This window comes from Scylla paramamosain, chromosome 13, assembly GCF_035594125.1.
Source record: "Scylla paramamosain isolate STU-SP2022 chromosome 13, ASM3559412v1, whole genome shotgun sequence".
In the NCBI taxonomy this organism is placed as follows: Eukaryota; Metazoa; Arthropoda; class Malacostraca; order Decapoda; family Portunidae; genus Scylla; species Scylla paramamosain.
The window spans coordinates 1,438,313-1,454,666 of NC_087163.1; the positions used below are offsets into that span (position 1 = coordinate 1,438,313).

Here is a 16,354-nt window from a genome sequence, read left to right on the forward strand (position 1 = left end):
CTCTTTCACCGCCTCAATCATCCTTTCATTCGCCTCTCTACACAGTCCCAGCAACAACACCATCCATTCCTTTCCTGTCTTCTCCACTCTTTCATTCCTATCATGCCCTAACTCAGTCAGTATCACTTGCATCATCTCATTCCTGTCTCTGGCATACTGCACACACTCCAGCACCACATGTTCCACCGTCTCATCCTCTCCCATGTCACACATCTGGCACACTTTGCTGCGGGACTCAGACCACCTGTAACTCCTTGCATTCACATCCATACACTGTGCCCTCGCTCGGAAGAGAAGATCACCGCCCAGGCTTCCATCATACCACCTTTCATACCTCGGGGCCTCTTTCTCCTTGTACCATTCCAGGGTCTTCTTTCTTTCCATCTCATTCTTCCATTCATTCAGTCCCACACATTTCACTTCTTTGTCTATCTCATTCTTCCATTTTCTCACATCCCATTCGGCTCCCACTCTTCCTCCTCTTGTTACCACCCATTCACGCTCATTTTGATTCCTCCCAGCCATTCTTATCGCCCACACAACTTGCAATCCATTCCTGTCTGTCATTCTCATGCATCTCTTCCTCCATTTGCTTCCACTTTCATTCCACAGGTACACCTTCCTTGCTATTCTTGCATCATCCATTCTCTCAAGCCTAATCTTGTACCTAAGTGTGGCTTTTGTCAGTCTTTCTCTGAAGGTGCTCCATCCCATGTCACCTCTCAAGGCTTCAACTGCTGTGCACCTCGGTGCACTCAGTGCCATCCTTGCTACTCTGTTCTGGCCCACTTCTAACTTATCAATTTCACTTTCATTCCATGCAATCACATCCATACCATACATTATACATGGCACAGCCACACTCTTCCACACTTCTCTCAACACATCATACTTACTTGCTCTCATCCTTGCCGTGCTTCCCAATTGACCTACCCACTGGTTTACCATACTTATCTTTTCATTCTTTGCCTTTGCACACCCACTAGGACTCATCCACATCCCTAAGTACTTGTATTCTTGCACCTGTCTCAACTCATTCTCTCCATGTCTCCATACCACATTACTTTCATCCTCTGACCTATATCTTGATCTTATAATGTTGATCGAGATCTTGATGGTACAGGTGGCTCGGGATCACTCCTAAGCCAGGCCCTTGGATTGGCAACTCCTGTAGAAGGGAAAAAAAAGATAAATAAACAGCATCCTCAACAGTAATTGTTCCTACACCTGGCACGCCACATTCTCTCCAGAAACTCTTTCACCGCCTCAATCATCCTTTTTTTTTTTTGTATGTAGGAGGGACACTGGCCAAAGGAAACAAAAATCCGATTAAAAGAAAAAAAAAGCCCACTGAGATGCCAATCTCAGATAAGAGTCCAAAGCGGTAGTAAAAAATTGAAGCATAAGTGTCTTGAAACCTCCCTCTTGAAGGAATTCAAGTCATAGGAAGATGGAAATACAGAAGCAGGCAGGGAGTTCCAGAGTTTACCAGAGAAAGGAATGAATGCAGCGAGGAGGCCGCGGGAGGAGGGGAGGCATGCAGTTAGCAAGATCAGAAGAACAGTTAGCATGAAAATAGCGACAGAAAACAGCTAGAGATGCAACATTGCGGCAATGAGAGAGAGGCTGATGACAGTCAGTTAGAGGAGAGGAGTTGATGAGACGAAAAGCTTTTGATTCCACCCTGTCTAGAAGAGCAGTATGAGTGGAACCTCCCCCTCCCAGACATATGAAGCATACTCCATACATGGACGGTTAAGGCCCTTGTACAGAGTTAGCAGCAGGGGGGGGTGGGGTGAGAAAAACTGACGGAGACGTCTCAGAACACCTAACTTCATAGAAGCTGAAGATAAAATGTGAAGTTTCCAGTTCAGATTATAAGTAAAGGACAGACCGAGGATGTTCAGTGTAGAAGAGGGGGCAGTTAAATGTCACTGAAGAAGAGGGGATAGTTGCCTGGAAGGTTGTGTCGAGTTGATAGATGGAAGAATTGAGTTTTTGAGGCATTGAACAATACCAAGTATTGAAGTCTTTCTATTTCTTTAAAAATTGATTAATTCCTTCATTAGAGAGGGCAGAGGAGCAGCTGGTGTGTGTGTGTGTGTGTGTGTGTATTTACCTAGTTGTATAATACAGGGTTCGAGCAGGGCTCAGTGTCGTCTCCATACCTATATTTATTCAGAATTTCCTTAAATTTATGCATGTTTGGTGCTGTAACAACCTCCTCATTTAGATCATTCCAGATATCCACAGTTCTATGAGGAAAACTGTACTTCTTGATATCCCTCAAACATTGACTCTTCCTGATCTTCTTTGAGTGTCCTCTTGTCTGTCCAGCTTCTTCTTCTTCCAGCAACACCAGATCCTGCTTGTCTATCTTCTCAATGCAGTTAACTAGTTTATACATCTTTATTAGATCTCCTCTTTCTCTTCTAACTTGCAGAGTTGGCAGTCCCATTTCCTTCAACCTCTTTGTACATTAGGTCTTTCAGCTCCAGTACCATCCCTGTAGCTGCTCTCTGAATTCTTTCTAACTTCTTTGTCTTTCTTCATATGTGGAGACCAAACCACTGCTGCATATTCTGTGATGTAGCATAGTGGCTATAATTTTTTTTGTCATAGTCTTATCCATGTAATGAAATGCCATCCTAATATTTGTTGGTGTGTGTGTAATAATAATAATAATAATAATAATAATAATAAACGGTTTATTATTTAGGCAGTTAACAAACTGAAAATGTACATAGGGGGTGGGGAAAAACTTAACATTAATCCTAAAGGTAAGTCTAATCTAGGAGGGAAATACTATTGATTGATGGCTCGCACCATGGTGGGAATCGCACTGAGTCTGTACCAGTCTGTGCGCGGCGCCTTCAGGGGCGTTATCTTGTTGTGGTGTCTGGTGTGTGTGTGTGTGTGTGTGTGTGTGTGTGTGTGCGTGTGAGAGAGAGAGAGAGAGAGAGAGAGAGAGAGAGAGAGAGAGAGAGAGAGAGAGAGAGAGAGAGAGAGAGAGAGAGAGAGAGAGAGAGAGAGAGAGAGAGAGAGAGAGAGAGAGAGGGAGAGAGAGAGAGAGACTGTTGGCTAGAGGGGTGGGTAAGACAAAATGCCAGGTGGATGATATGTCTTATAGGCATGATAAAAACTGCATGCCATCACTGTAATTCTCTCTCTCTCTCTCTCAGAAATACAATTGTATTTGGTCCATCCCTATTCCCCAGACAGTCATTGTGGACAGTTTTAGTTTTGAGAGAAAGGTATAGGTGTGTTAGGTGCATGTATTGTAGTGTGAAGGAAGATAGTTGTCTTTAGAAGGTAGGCTGTGACTGCTCTCGTGTTGTGAGACACAAAGGGAAGCATTCAGAAAGGTCACAACTGGGTCAGAGGTAGGTTCATTATACCCAGATATGCTTATTAGACCTCCCTGAGAGTAATTATCATTTCAGTATATGTCTGGCACCTGAAATATGCTTTTCTGATGATAAGTCAAACTGGGTGAAATTTAACTATTTTGTAACTTACCTAATGAACATTAAAAAATCAGCCAGACAATGTGAAAATACATCAGTTTACTGCCCCTTTGCTGCCTCCCTTCATTCAAAGTTCAAGACAACAGTAGCTTACTGCCTCACACACACATGCCATACTGTACAGCACAATAAAGAACATCGTTCAATGTATGGAACTTGATTTTGTGGATATTTCTTTACATATATAAAATTATATGAGTACCAGTTTAAGAAATTCATAATTGCATAATACAGCACTTCATTAATCTATTTGGGTATGGCTTTTTATTTTGACTTAAAGGGCTTCAATGAGTGGCAGCCTGTTATGTCACAACAATTAAAACAACTCTGGAGTACATAAGAACATAAGAAATAAGGGAAGCTGCAAGAAGCGACCAGGCTTACACGTGGCAGTCCCTGTATCGAGTAATATCATATACAAAGACTGCACACTTAAGAGACAAGCATGCTAGTACAATTTTCCTCACCAAGTATTCTAGTAGCTACAATACTACAGTGAAACTGACACTCTGCCCTTTCAGATTAGTGCTACTAGTGATTTTTCTAGATTTCTTTCAAGGTAAATTACAAGATTTCAAGGTATGATACATAACATCCAATATTTTATATATATATATATATATATATATATATATATATATATATATATATATATATATATATATATATATATATATATATATATATATATATATATTATATATATTATATATATATTATATATATAATATATATAATATATATATATATATTATATATATTATATATATATATATATATATATATATATATATATATATATATATATATATATATATATATATATATATATATATATATATATATATATATATATATATATATATATATATATATATATATATATATATATATATATATATATATATATATTTTACATTCCACTGAACTTGCAAAAATAAAAGCCACAACTAGACAGATCTTATCTTCATTTACAGTATTACTATACATGTCACTTTTTCTATAGCTAATACTATGGTTATTTTTTACAATTTTATTTCCATTCTTCCACATTACTATATTTAAATCAATATTCTGTGTACAGTCCAGTAACACTAATGGCCTAGTAACACTAGCAGCCTAAAGTACAGTTTATGTATAGAATTATTCTCATATGTAGCAAAATACACTACAAAATCATGTGTATGGACCAAGTTATTTGATAACATCTGTTGAAGAAAATTGTGTCCAACTGCCCTGGTAGTACATATGTCTGCTGAAGAAAATTGAGTCCAGCTGCCCTGGTACTACATAACATACATATCACAAGAAACCAAAGCTGACACAATACACATGGCACATCCATCACAGGGAGGACCCATAAAGTGGGTAGTGTGAAGCAGGTCTAACAGTAGCCATTTCATACTCTTGAAGTGACTAAATTCCTCGTAGGAATATATATTAAGGTAAAACTGTCAGCATTCCAAAATAAAAAAGTTCCAAGGAGTGGTAAATCTCTCTCTCTCTCTCTCTCTCTCTCTCTCTCTCTCTCTCTCTCTCTCTCTCTCTCTCTCTCTTAGTTCATAGTTTTTTTTTATCTTATTATCTACTATCACCAAATAACATCTATGATAATTTTAAATGCTAAAAATATGAGATTAAATCTATTTTATTTTTTTTGCCTATTACATTTTTTTTTCATATGTTTAAGTTTTTGTACATTAATTTTACTAGCACCACAGATTTGACTAATTTAAATAAAATAAATTTTTTTTTTGAGTGAATTTGACTCGGGTGTAATAAAAAAAGTGGTCCACACGCCCCTTTCAACCAGCTGCTGACAGGGTTAACAGTGATAGGACAAGATACAGATACAAGATTGTGATCAAAGGAGCCCAACAGAGTAGACAGCATAACACTGCATAGCACAGAAAAATTAGATCTGATAGTGACCCTATAGCCATAGACAAAATGTGGGAAATTTGAAAGATCCAAGGTATTTAAAATTTTTTTTTTTTTATGAGGGACATTGGCCAAGGGCAGCAAAAATCCAATAATAATAATAAAAAAAAGTGTCTTGAAACATCCCTCTTGAAGGAATTCAAGTCATAGGAAGGTGGAAATACAGAAGCAGGCAGGGAGCTCCAGAGTTTACCAGAGAAAGGGATAAGATTGAGAGTACTGGTTAACTCTTGCATTAGAGAGGTGGACAGAATAGGGTTGAGAGAAAGAAGAAAGTCTTGTGCAGCAAGGCTGTGGTCTCGCTAACTGCTCAGAAGAGCAGTTAGCATGAAAATAGTGGTAGAAGATAGCTAGAGATGCAACACTGCAGCAATGAGAAAGAGGCTGAGGACAGGCAGTTAGAGATGAAAAGCTTCTGATTCTACACTGGTATGAGTGGGAGACGAGACCAAGTTAAATCATTGAATACATAGACACAAAACATCCACATCTGGATTGAAAAAGAGGAGAGAAAGTAGGAGGGAACAGGAAAGGGGCTACTGTCAGTTGCCTCAGACACTTGTGTTTCAGTGAGAAAAATAAGATGAGGTTTAGTAGAGGGGAAATGGTGTTCTACAAATTGAAAATTAGATCTAAGGCTGCAAATGTTACAAAGTTTGGGAAAAAAAAGTTGAGGGGAATGTCAAAACACTTGAGGTCAATATGAGAAGTGCAGTCCGATCTGAGGGACATTTGTGGTCCCCTCCCCAGATGGGGGCTCCAAGATACAAATGTACCAATTTCTCAACTGTCATTAGTGCCAATGCTGTTACTGCTGATTTTCCTTCTGCTACTGCTGCTGTGCTAATCTGTGGAGATGAAAGAATTTAGTCAGAAACTACCAGTGAGAGTAATGCACTTTCATATAGGTTATGGAGGAAGAGCAATGAAAGTTTGAGTAAAGGTATACACAGGCAAATATAAAAAAATAATAAAGCAGAACCACTATCAGCAGCTATAACCAAACACACAGCAGGGACAAACCTCACTACTTTCCTCACAAAAGTAGGGCACCATTTCATTCAAGAGATAGCACAACACTACTTGTCCTTAGAAAATTTAAAGGTGCAATTCATAAAGTTTAGATTTCAAATTCCACCCACAGAAAGCTTTGGATGACAAAGACAGTGATTGGCTGTTAACTATGATTGGCTTGTTGCATGCATGCACTCTTTTCTACATTCTCTTCTAGTCTTATAACCACTTCATTTCATTCAGTAAGGAGTGGGGATGTTTTGCAGTGCAATTTTGATGGCTATTAAAGGTTCTGAATGAAATAAATTGAATAAATAAGTTGTGACTACATGTCCACTCACTACTACTCTTCTCACTCTACAACCAGACCTCAAGCAAGTCACTTCTCTTGTATTGCAGTAATTCATTATCATCAAACTCAATCAAGGCCTCAGCCTGAGCTATGAATTTCATGTGTTTCCACCAGCTCCTCTGGTGAGCATTCAGCAAAATCATAGACATACTTCAGTCACAAAACCACTACCACCAGCAAGTAAATCAAATAATTTAAAATTTTTAGAAATAATCTGATCAACACACCTTGGCATCACTTGGTAGAATTCATCGTGTATATCCATAACATGAGCAGTGGCTTCATCGCCTTCATCAAGGTTCCCATGATCATTCACAATGTGCTGGTCAAGTTCGTCACTGTGGAAAAAAGTAGAGACTGGCATTGAAATCTGTATGTTACTGTTAGGCCTGTCATTCAACATCTACGTTTATCTGACACATAACTTGTAAACATAGGATGCAAGAGTGAATGCTGATAGAAAATGGAGTTAGTATTTATTAGGCATAAAAATGAATTATTATTTTGCATAATTGTTCAAAACATTTACGCACTACTCCCCAGTATTTGCAGGGATTAAGGGACACAGACAACAGGGAATGTAGAATTTCTGTAAAAGTTTGGTGCATCCCTGGAAAGTCTTTACACTGCCCCCCAAAAACAGCAAGACTAATTCTATGTGTAAACTTGTCTAATAAAGCAATTATGACTCCCTTTACTACTCTACTTTGCCAGATCACAGATTAGTATAATTATACTTAGAAATGTGGTTATGCATGTTTACTTCCATCTATACTTCATAAAACCATCCATACAATACCCTTCAAATAAAGACCCACCTGTTCTGGGATTTTTCCAAAGGTGCAATTGGTGGATTGGGATCTGGCAGGACATCCTCAATTTTTCTCCAAAGTTCTTCTTTTGAACTCCTGCAAGAAAGAGAGAGAGATGCATGCTACAAACTGAAGAAGCAGAACTGCCTCAGTAGCACAACAGGACAGCAAGCAAATTTTGAGGCATACCTCAAGGTGTAAAACAATGGGTTGTATTTTCAAAGAAGAAACTGACAATTCAAAGAAAGTGTTGGGAGACATGATGCCAACATGCAATCTTCACCGGTGTCTGGCTAAGATTTCACATCAAAACATGGTTGTTTCTTTTACATGTGCCAGGATTTTTAAAGTTTTGTATTAAAATGGATAAAGTAAATTTATACATAGTGAAAAAATAGCATTCATCCTAAGGTGACAATATAGTATATCCCAAACCCAAGATAATGTGTGTAGTATCTAACTCATTTTGCCATATATCTTGCTCTCTACTTGATGATGGAGGCTAAAAAAGTTCCCAATATTTGATTAGTTGTTTTGATAATACAGTACTCAAGTGACAAAGATTTTCTTTCCAGCATAATGAGTTTTTTGTGTTAAATTAAGCCGGCAGTTTTTCCAGACCATTGCAAAGGCCCCAGTTCTTTATTACAAGATGATGTTAAAAAATCCAGCCACTGATAATCCGATTCCTTCAGATTACTGCTTTGGCACGCCACTGTTTTCTGGAGGCCCTGTTTTTGTTTTGATGGTGCTGTACTCCAGAATCAGCCATTGAGTCATGGTTGCACCTGCTAACAGGTGTTCCTGCTCATTCCTTCTCATATTATCATTTATTTGCTGTTGTATAGCCCCATTATGAATTCAGCAAAGAAAAGAGGTGGCATAAAATGTAAACATTGTGTAATGTCAATTGGTTTTATTTAGTTGGTGAGCATTAAAACTTCATTTGCTTTTTCATTTAGTGTTTAATTTTCTTTCTTTAAAGGACTCTACAGGTAGTTATTTTCTCTTAAATATATGCAGCAAATATAACCATAACAAAAGCAGGCATTTAAAAAAATGCAGCACTCCTCAGATCCAGAGGTTGTCAGATTTTTTTATTTCAACCTGTACATATTTTGTGTTTTGTATTCTTATTTATTTGTTATTATTATTTTTATATCTATTACTTTGCTTTAGACTTCATATTATTTGAATTTCTTGAATATGTAATTTCTTTAAATTGTTTATTTTTTATATTATGAATATTATCTTTTCTTCTATATATTTTTAACCAGTCTTCTATTTCATAATCAATAAGATTGTCACCTTACCAATATGTTTCCTCATATTGTATTTTTTTCTTTTAGTTTATTTGCTAGGTATTTATATGCTTGAGAAGCTTTTTGCTTATATAAAAGCTGGTTTTAATTCAGCACCTAACATGACAGAAATTCTGGTTTTCAAGATTAACAGATGTTTCATTAGCATCTTGCTCCTGGAGCTGCACTAGCCAAACATCTTGCTATCAGGGTGAGTTACATAGTCAGCCAGGGATATATGGTAGTTGAATATACTGTGTGTGTGTGTGTGTGTGTGTGTGTGTGTGTGTGTGTGTGTGTGTGTGTGTGTGTGTGTGTGTGTGTGTGTGTATATATATATATATATATATATATATATATATATATATATATATATATATATATATATATATATATATATATATATATATATATATATATATATATATATATATATATATATGAGAGTTTCAAAAAAGTTCCAGACTTTATTTTTACAATCTATTGTTCCACAACTAGCAGTTTTGGGAATAACATGGTCGTTTCAGTCCACTGAGCTTGCTCATCATAGGATACCACAGTATTCCCTTTCCTTATATTACCTTTTCAGCCTGAAATATTCCCTTTGTCTCCTTGGAAGCCACTACTTTCTATAAATGCTTCTGCAACATTTTTTCCATAAACCTATAAACCATGCAGTCCTATCTTGTTTTTAATGAGCTGAATGATTATATGATATGGCATGGAAAGCAAAGATTTTATGATACACACTAAGCCTGATGGAAAAATACTAATCAACAATGTTAATAATCCGATCAACACACCTTAGCATCACTAGCCAGACGTCATCCTGTATGCCCATAGCACGAGCAGTGGCTTCATCGCCTTCATCAAAGTTCCCATCATCATTCAGGCGCTGGTCAAGTTCATCACTGTGGAAAAAAGCAGAGACTGGCATTGAAATCTGTATGTTACTATTAGGCCTGTCATTCAACATCTATGTTTATCTGACACATAACATGTAAATACGGGATGCAAGAGTGAATGCTGATAGAAAATGGAGTTAGTATTTATTAGGCACAAAAATGAATTATTACTTTGCATAACTGTTCAAAATATTTACACACTACTCCCCAGTATTTGCAGGGATTATGGGACACAGACAACAGGGAATGTAGAATTTTTGTGAAAGTTTGGTGCATCCCTGGAAAGTCTTTACACTGCCCCCCAAAAACAGCAAGACTAATTCTATGTATAAACTTGTCTAATGAAGAATTTATGACTCCCTTTACTACTCTACTTTGCCAGATCACAGATGAATATAATTATAATTAGAAATGTGGTTATGCATGTTTATTTCCATCTATACTTCATAAAACCATCCATACAATACCCTTCAAATAAAGACCCACCTGTTCTGGGATTTTTCCAAAGGTGCAATTGGTGGATTGGGATCTGGCAGGACATCCTCAATTTTTCTCCAAAGTTCTTCTTTTGAACTCCTGCAAGAAAGAGAGAGAGATGCATGCTACAAAGTGCAGAAGCAGAACTGCCTCAGTTGCATAACTGGGCAGCAAACAGATTTTGAGGCTGACCTGAAGGCCTACCTCAAGACTACAAGCCTTTAAAACACTGGAAACACAGGTGAAATTTTTGTGTCATGGATTACTACATATCATTAAGGTGGGACAGAGAGAGGAGAAAATCCAGAATCATCCACATTAGAATGGTGTTATCAGGAGAGAGAGAGAGAGAGAGAGAGAGAGAGAGAGAGAGAGAGAGAGAGAGAGAGAGAGAGAGAGAGAGAGAGAGAGAGAGAGAGAGAGAGAGAGAGAGAGAGAGAGAGAGAGAGAGAGAGGAGAGAGAGAGAGAGAGAGAGGAGAGAGAGAGAGAGAGAGAGAGAGAGAGAGAGAGAGAGAGAGAGAGAGAGAGAGAGAGAGAGAGAGAGAGAGAGAGAGAGAGAGAGAGAGGAGAGAGAGAGTATATTATATATATATATATATATATATATATATATATATATATATATATATATATATATATATATATATATATATATATATATATATATATATATATATATATATATATATATATATATTTCTTCTTTTTTTCTTTTTCAGTAAAGAAAGAAGGAAAACAAGGTTGGAGAGATGAAGACCAAGCTGGAGAAAGAGAAAAGGAAGCAGAAGAGGAGAAAGTTAATTGCTCAAAACCACTTTGCCGAGTGTTTACATTTTAGTTTCAATGGCTGTAATTTATATTTTGTTAGGTTACTTTATCAAATCAAGTGCTGAATATGATACTTAGATCCACTGTTTTATTTATCCATTTATTATCTAATGTATATATATATATTGGGTTAGGTCCTATAAACATTTTTCAAAGCTGCTTAAGAAATACATGCTGTATTTTGTGATGTTTGTTTTGTGTTAGCTTTGTGTATGTTTCATCTTTGTACATGTAAGAAATCCCAGGTTTTTTTGTGCTTACTTGTATTGACATGTGTTGAGCGGTTCTGTATCTATTTGCTTGTGTATCTGTTGGCATCAGGTATGGAATGTTGATTAGTAGGCAACCAGGTCTTGTTTTGAGTTCTCTGATATTTTTTTTTTTTTCCCTTCCTAGAGAGTGTGTGTGGGAATAGGATGGTAATCTAACACAGGAGGACAAGGAGACATATCTTATCTATCTAAATGGCATCTTGGTCACATTTAGTGTCCCCTAAGGGGGCCCTCTGACCTAGCATAAGAGCATCCACCTTTCTCTATCCAAATATTCACTTCATGCTTGCTCAAGTGCTCCATCTCTACTAACACCTCTTTCATGCATAATACTCCTTCTACCTTCTAAGTGGCAATTTTCCCCTACTAGAACAGTGGCTCTCATGGTTAACTCATGTCAGCTGCAGTGTGAATACATTATAATGCTGTAGTAAAGTGTCGTGGCCAGTAACTAAACTGCTGAGCTGATTATAGTTAGATTTGTGTCAGTTGCACATTAAGTTGAAGCATTGGCTTGCAGTGGAGAGTGATATTTGTTGTATGTTATAAAACACCACTTCAAATACAATATGCAGGACAGCCACCATAATGGTTGATAAACTTGAAATGAATGTACATATTAAATTTATGTTCCATTCCTAACACTTGAGAATTCAAGAATCTGATTGTAAAGAAAAATTAATCAGTCAGTTTTGAAAAGAAAGTGTTCACAAGTTGCAGAGTCTTCAATAATTTGAAATTGTTTTGTTAGACACTGATTTTGCAGCAGAATCTATTTTTGTCTTCTAATGCTGCTTTATTGACTTCTCTGTTAAGTCTTTTCCTTTTCTTGATTCCATTCCTTATATCTTCATTTATCCATAAAGGTTCCTTTTTGGTCTCTCATTTTCAAGTTTTCTTCTATACTTTTCTTGAGCTCAGTCTTTGCACCATCAATAATCACTTCATTTAATTAATCAACAGTCTCTATTTTTCTACTTTGTAGCACATCTTCTATTTTACTGGCATATGTTCTTAAGTGTTCTCTGGTACTAAAGTATTCTATTACTTCCCATTTCTTACTGAATTGTTTTCTATTTTCTTTAGTGGCTTACATCCAGTAAATTGTGGTCTGAAATGTCAATAACTTCTTGATCAGTTTTCATACTAACAAAGCTGTCCTTCCTACATAAAAAAAAAAAAAAAAAAAGTTGTTTGTTAAACAAAGTGTAGTCTATCACACTTTGATTTCTGTCTTTTCCATGTGTACAGTCTTTCACATTTTACAGTATTATTCATTAGTATATGGTTTTCTTTCTCTAGCCAATTACCATTTGTCCATTCTTGTATAATGCTTGCCCTCCAAGAAACCCAACATCTCCATTAAAATCACCAATCATTGGCATAGGTATTTTTTTTTTTTATTGAATTTAGTTCATTTTAATTAATGTTTGCATTTCTTCATTTGATACTGGCAAATACACTACTAGGTATTAAAGTTATTTTCAGGTTTGCAAGTTTTAATTGATAGTTTCATAATGTCACTGTTTTGAGTTTGTATCTGCACTATTTTTACATTGCTGTTAACCTGATACAACACACGTAGTCCCCCTCCTTTCATATCTTTTCTTTTCTCATGCTGGTATATTTCTTAAATTGTTCACTGACATGCACTTTATTTTTTAGTTGTGTTTTTGTCAAAATTAAGTTCACTTCCATTTCCAATAACTTTTCTACTTCATACATCTTTGGTGTTGTTAATCCTTGAATGTTTAATAATAGACCGTGAGACACTTCATACTTAAGTGCGGTTTACTGGGGGAAACTGCAATTATACCATAATTTTATATTAGTTTTAATTCCTTTGCCAACCTCCCTCTCTGTCTTTGCACAATCTTCCATTTTTTATATGCAGTCCAGTTTTGCCATGAGTTTTTCTTTCTTTTAATTCTTTTCTTAGGTTAGTCATGCTCTCTTTGCTTTTTTGTCATATCTGGGGCAATAGCAACATTCTTCTTGATTTAATTTGATTCATATTTAAGTTTCTTGGCATTTTTTTATATTATTATCTTCTGGGTCTCACTGGCAAGTATCAGTAATGTTGTCCTAGTTCTGCCCCCTCTGGGGCTCCTTACCCAGCCTAACTACCTTCTGGATGAAGACAGTTGTGGTGTCTACTTCCAAGGACTCTTCAATCAACTCTACATAATTCCTCATTTTTTTGTCTTTCATGTGAGTCCTGCTTATCAGATTCTGGTATGTTATAAATTACTAAATTATTCTTTTCTCTCCTAATATCTTCTTGTTCCTCAAGTCTCTCCTCAATACACTGATCAATGTACAACCTTATCTCGTCATGGGTAGGTGCTTTATCCATAATTTCCTTCTTCAAATCATTTTCTTTCAGCAGATCTTCCTTAATGTCCTTCGTAATAACCTGGTTTAGTTCAGATCTAAATTTCTTAAGGAGCTCTGCAAACTGCTTTTTCATGTCTTGTTTCTGTTTCAGCCTCTTATCATCTTGTGCATAAGCTTTGACCTTCAGCATGCACTGCTTGCAGTACCAAAAACTCACTTTCTTCATTCTTTAAAACTTAAATTAATTGCTTACTCATTTTGGCATCCAGAGTGGAACCTTCTCTCGCAGTCCTCACAGTTTATACCATCCTCCTCCTTGACTCTTTTTTTTCTTTTTCGCATGTCCCACACATATCATCCTCTCCTGTGATGACTTCCAGTGACCTCAGTGTAAAGTTTGCCATGCTGAGGAGTCAATCTACGTTTACTTGAGAATTTCATCTCATTTTCATCTACTAAGTTCGTTTTGGTTCTTCATTCATCTCACTTCTTTTTTTAATCACTGCCAAGCATCAAGAACCTGTTGAGCATTTTGTTTCAAAAATATCAATACCTATTATCAAATAACTTACGTGTCATCAGGATCCATGATGCACAAGAGTTGAAAATGCACATAACCTCTCACACCATCAACATACACGCTTCTACTTGTAGATACAGAAGTTACAGAACTGAGGAGACGGAATACTTAGTTGCCTTCTTCTTCTTGTAACCTATTTCACTTGTATCGCTTTTTAGGTTACCAAATTTCTTTCTTTTATCATTAACTGGTCACTTTATTAAGTTTTCCTGTCTTTATTTTTTTCCCCAATTCTGCATAAGAACTTTTTCATATATTTCACAATTTTATGAAAAAGTTATTGGTGCAGAGGAACCCCGTCCCAAGACCAGCCCAAAACACGGGACTCCGGTAAGTTTCAGTGATAATTTTTTCAAACTGCCAGACGTATGACGCAATCACTTCTAGCAACGTCAACGCACAGACGTCTTCAGGGGACATCATTTGGCAGCAGCAGTAGTAAACATGGCATGTAGATTAAGTTAGGTAATGTTAGGTTAGGTAATGCTAGGTTAGTTTAGTGTCCCGAACCATTTGTAGTACTGAATGGTTTGATAAGCTAAATAATCCATACCTAGAACATGAATCCCAATGAAAAGTAAAAAGAATGATATTTTAAAAATAAATAGTGATGTGGCATAAATAGCTAGGGAATCTCGGCCAACGCCTAAACGTTCTTCCGAGGATAAAATGAATGTCCTTAAGAGGGGATCCAGGGAGGTTTGTGCATTGCCGTAACTAGAAGTAAATGAGCTATACGTTTTGCTACGACAGTGAAAAGTCAAAATAGGGCTGCGCACGCACTTCGTCACGTGAAATTAACTAAACTTACATTTCCCTTGATTCCGCTCTTCAGGGCACTCATTTTATTCTCAGAAGAACATATAGGCGTTGGCCGAGAACTGTAAGCTACTATGCCGCATCACAATTTCTCTTTAATATATTATTATTATTATTTTTATATATATTTTTTTTATTGAAATCCACGTATTAGGTTTTGATTATTTAGCTTATCATGCCATTCAATATGTATCTATCTGTGTCTAGCTGTACTAGTTCTTCAGTGGATGTTCTCAGTAGTGTTCAACAGGTGCCTGTTCTGGGTCCCCTTCTCTTTCTCATATACATTAATTATCTACCTTCATACATTCGTTCTAAAAGCATTTTTTTTTTTTTTTTTGCTGCTATAAAAATTTACTTAAGGCTGTGTAGGGAATCGAATTTATCGCAGGCTGCTGACCTGGACACCTGTCAGAAAGATATTAATACTTTATAATTATCAAGTTGTCAAGTCCTGGGGCCTTCAATTTAATCTAGAAAAGTATGTGGTGCTACATTGCTACAGAGGCACTGTAGACTGGGAAGCCATGCACCCATACCAGTATTACCATATGAACAAGACACATCTTTCAATAGAACCTTCACATAAAGACAGGTATACTGGTTGACACCACTGAAATTCCATGCTCATGTAAGAGCTGTTGCTAAGAAAGCAGCAGGACTGGCCAACAACCTGCTCAGGTCCACCCAGTGCCGTGACTCTCACTTTATGGTAATTCTATACATCCCACATTAGGCCATTTTTGGAATTTGGATCGACAGTATGGAACACAGGGTACCATTGTGACCAGAAACTTCCTGAATCTGTGCAATGAAAGTGGACAAAAGAAATCAGTGGCCAAATTAAACTATGCCAGCTGCTTGAAATTCCTCAACTTGTACTCTGTGAAGGGAAGGCTTATTAGAGTCGATCTCATCAAATACTGGAAGATTTTTCACCACCACTCAGCAGTACTACCACATGACCTCTTTAGAGTCTCTCCATTAACTCACACCAGAGGTCACCGATTCAAAATTGCCAGGCCCATGTATCGGTAGAGTGTAGACTCAGGTTTTTTAATCTGAGATGCATAGATCTCTGGAACTCCCTACCTGATATTGCTGTTGGAGCTGACTCCATTACATCATTTAAAAAGTACTTACACTCTCACCTAATCCATATCCTCTTTGACTATACTGAGTAACACT

The 16,354-nt window shown here is 36.7% G+C and overlaps 1 protein-coding gene across 3 annotated transcripts; it reads right to left on the minus strand.

The window, feature by feature from the left end:
- Positions 1-4,480: 4,480 nt before the first annotated feature.
- On the minus strand, positions 4,481-15,179 carry LOC135106288 (uncharacterized). 3 transcript variants are annotated; one of them, XM_064015151.1, is made up of 6 exons: positions 15,159-15,179; positions 10,339-10,428; positions 9,751-9,858; positions 7,653-7,742; positions 7,062-7,172; positions 4,481-6,316 (listed from the first exon to the last, which is right to left on the minus strand). In XM_064015151.1, coding segments are annotated over exons 1-6 (420 nt in total). In that variant the 5' UTR covers positions 15,161-15,179; the 3' UTR covers positions 4,481-6,297. The 3 variants fall into 3 exon arrangements, with proteins under 3 accessions (XP_063871221.1, XP_063871220.1, XP_063871219.1); XM_064015150.1 differs by lacking the exon at positions 15,159-15,179 and adding an exon at positions 14,340-14,671; XM_064015149.1 differs by lacking the exon at positions 15,159-15,179 and adding an exon at positions 14,021-14,230.
- Positions 15,180-16,354: the final 1,175 nt, after the last annotated feature.

What these genes read in the sequence shown, in the direction of transcription:
- LOC135106288 (XM_064015149.1), bottom strand. Translation starts at nt 14,109, where the DNA reads ATGCGAAAAAGAAAAAAAAGAGTCAAGGAGGAGGATGGTATAAACTGT. An exon ending in TTGGAAAAATCCCAGAACAG is followed by an intron (nt 9,859 to 10,338) that starts GTGGGTCTTTAT and finishes TTTTTTCCACAG; the next exon opens with TGATGAACTTGACCAGCGCC. An exon ending in TTGGAAAAATCCCAGAACAG is followed by an intron (nt 7,173 to 7,652) that starts GTGGGTCTTTAT and finishes TTTTTTCCACAG; the next exon opens with TGACGAACTTGACCAGCACA.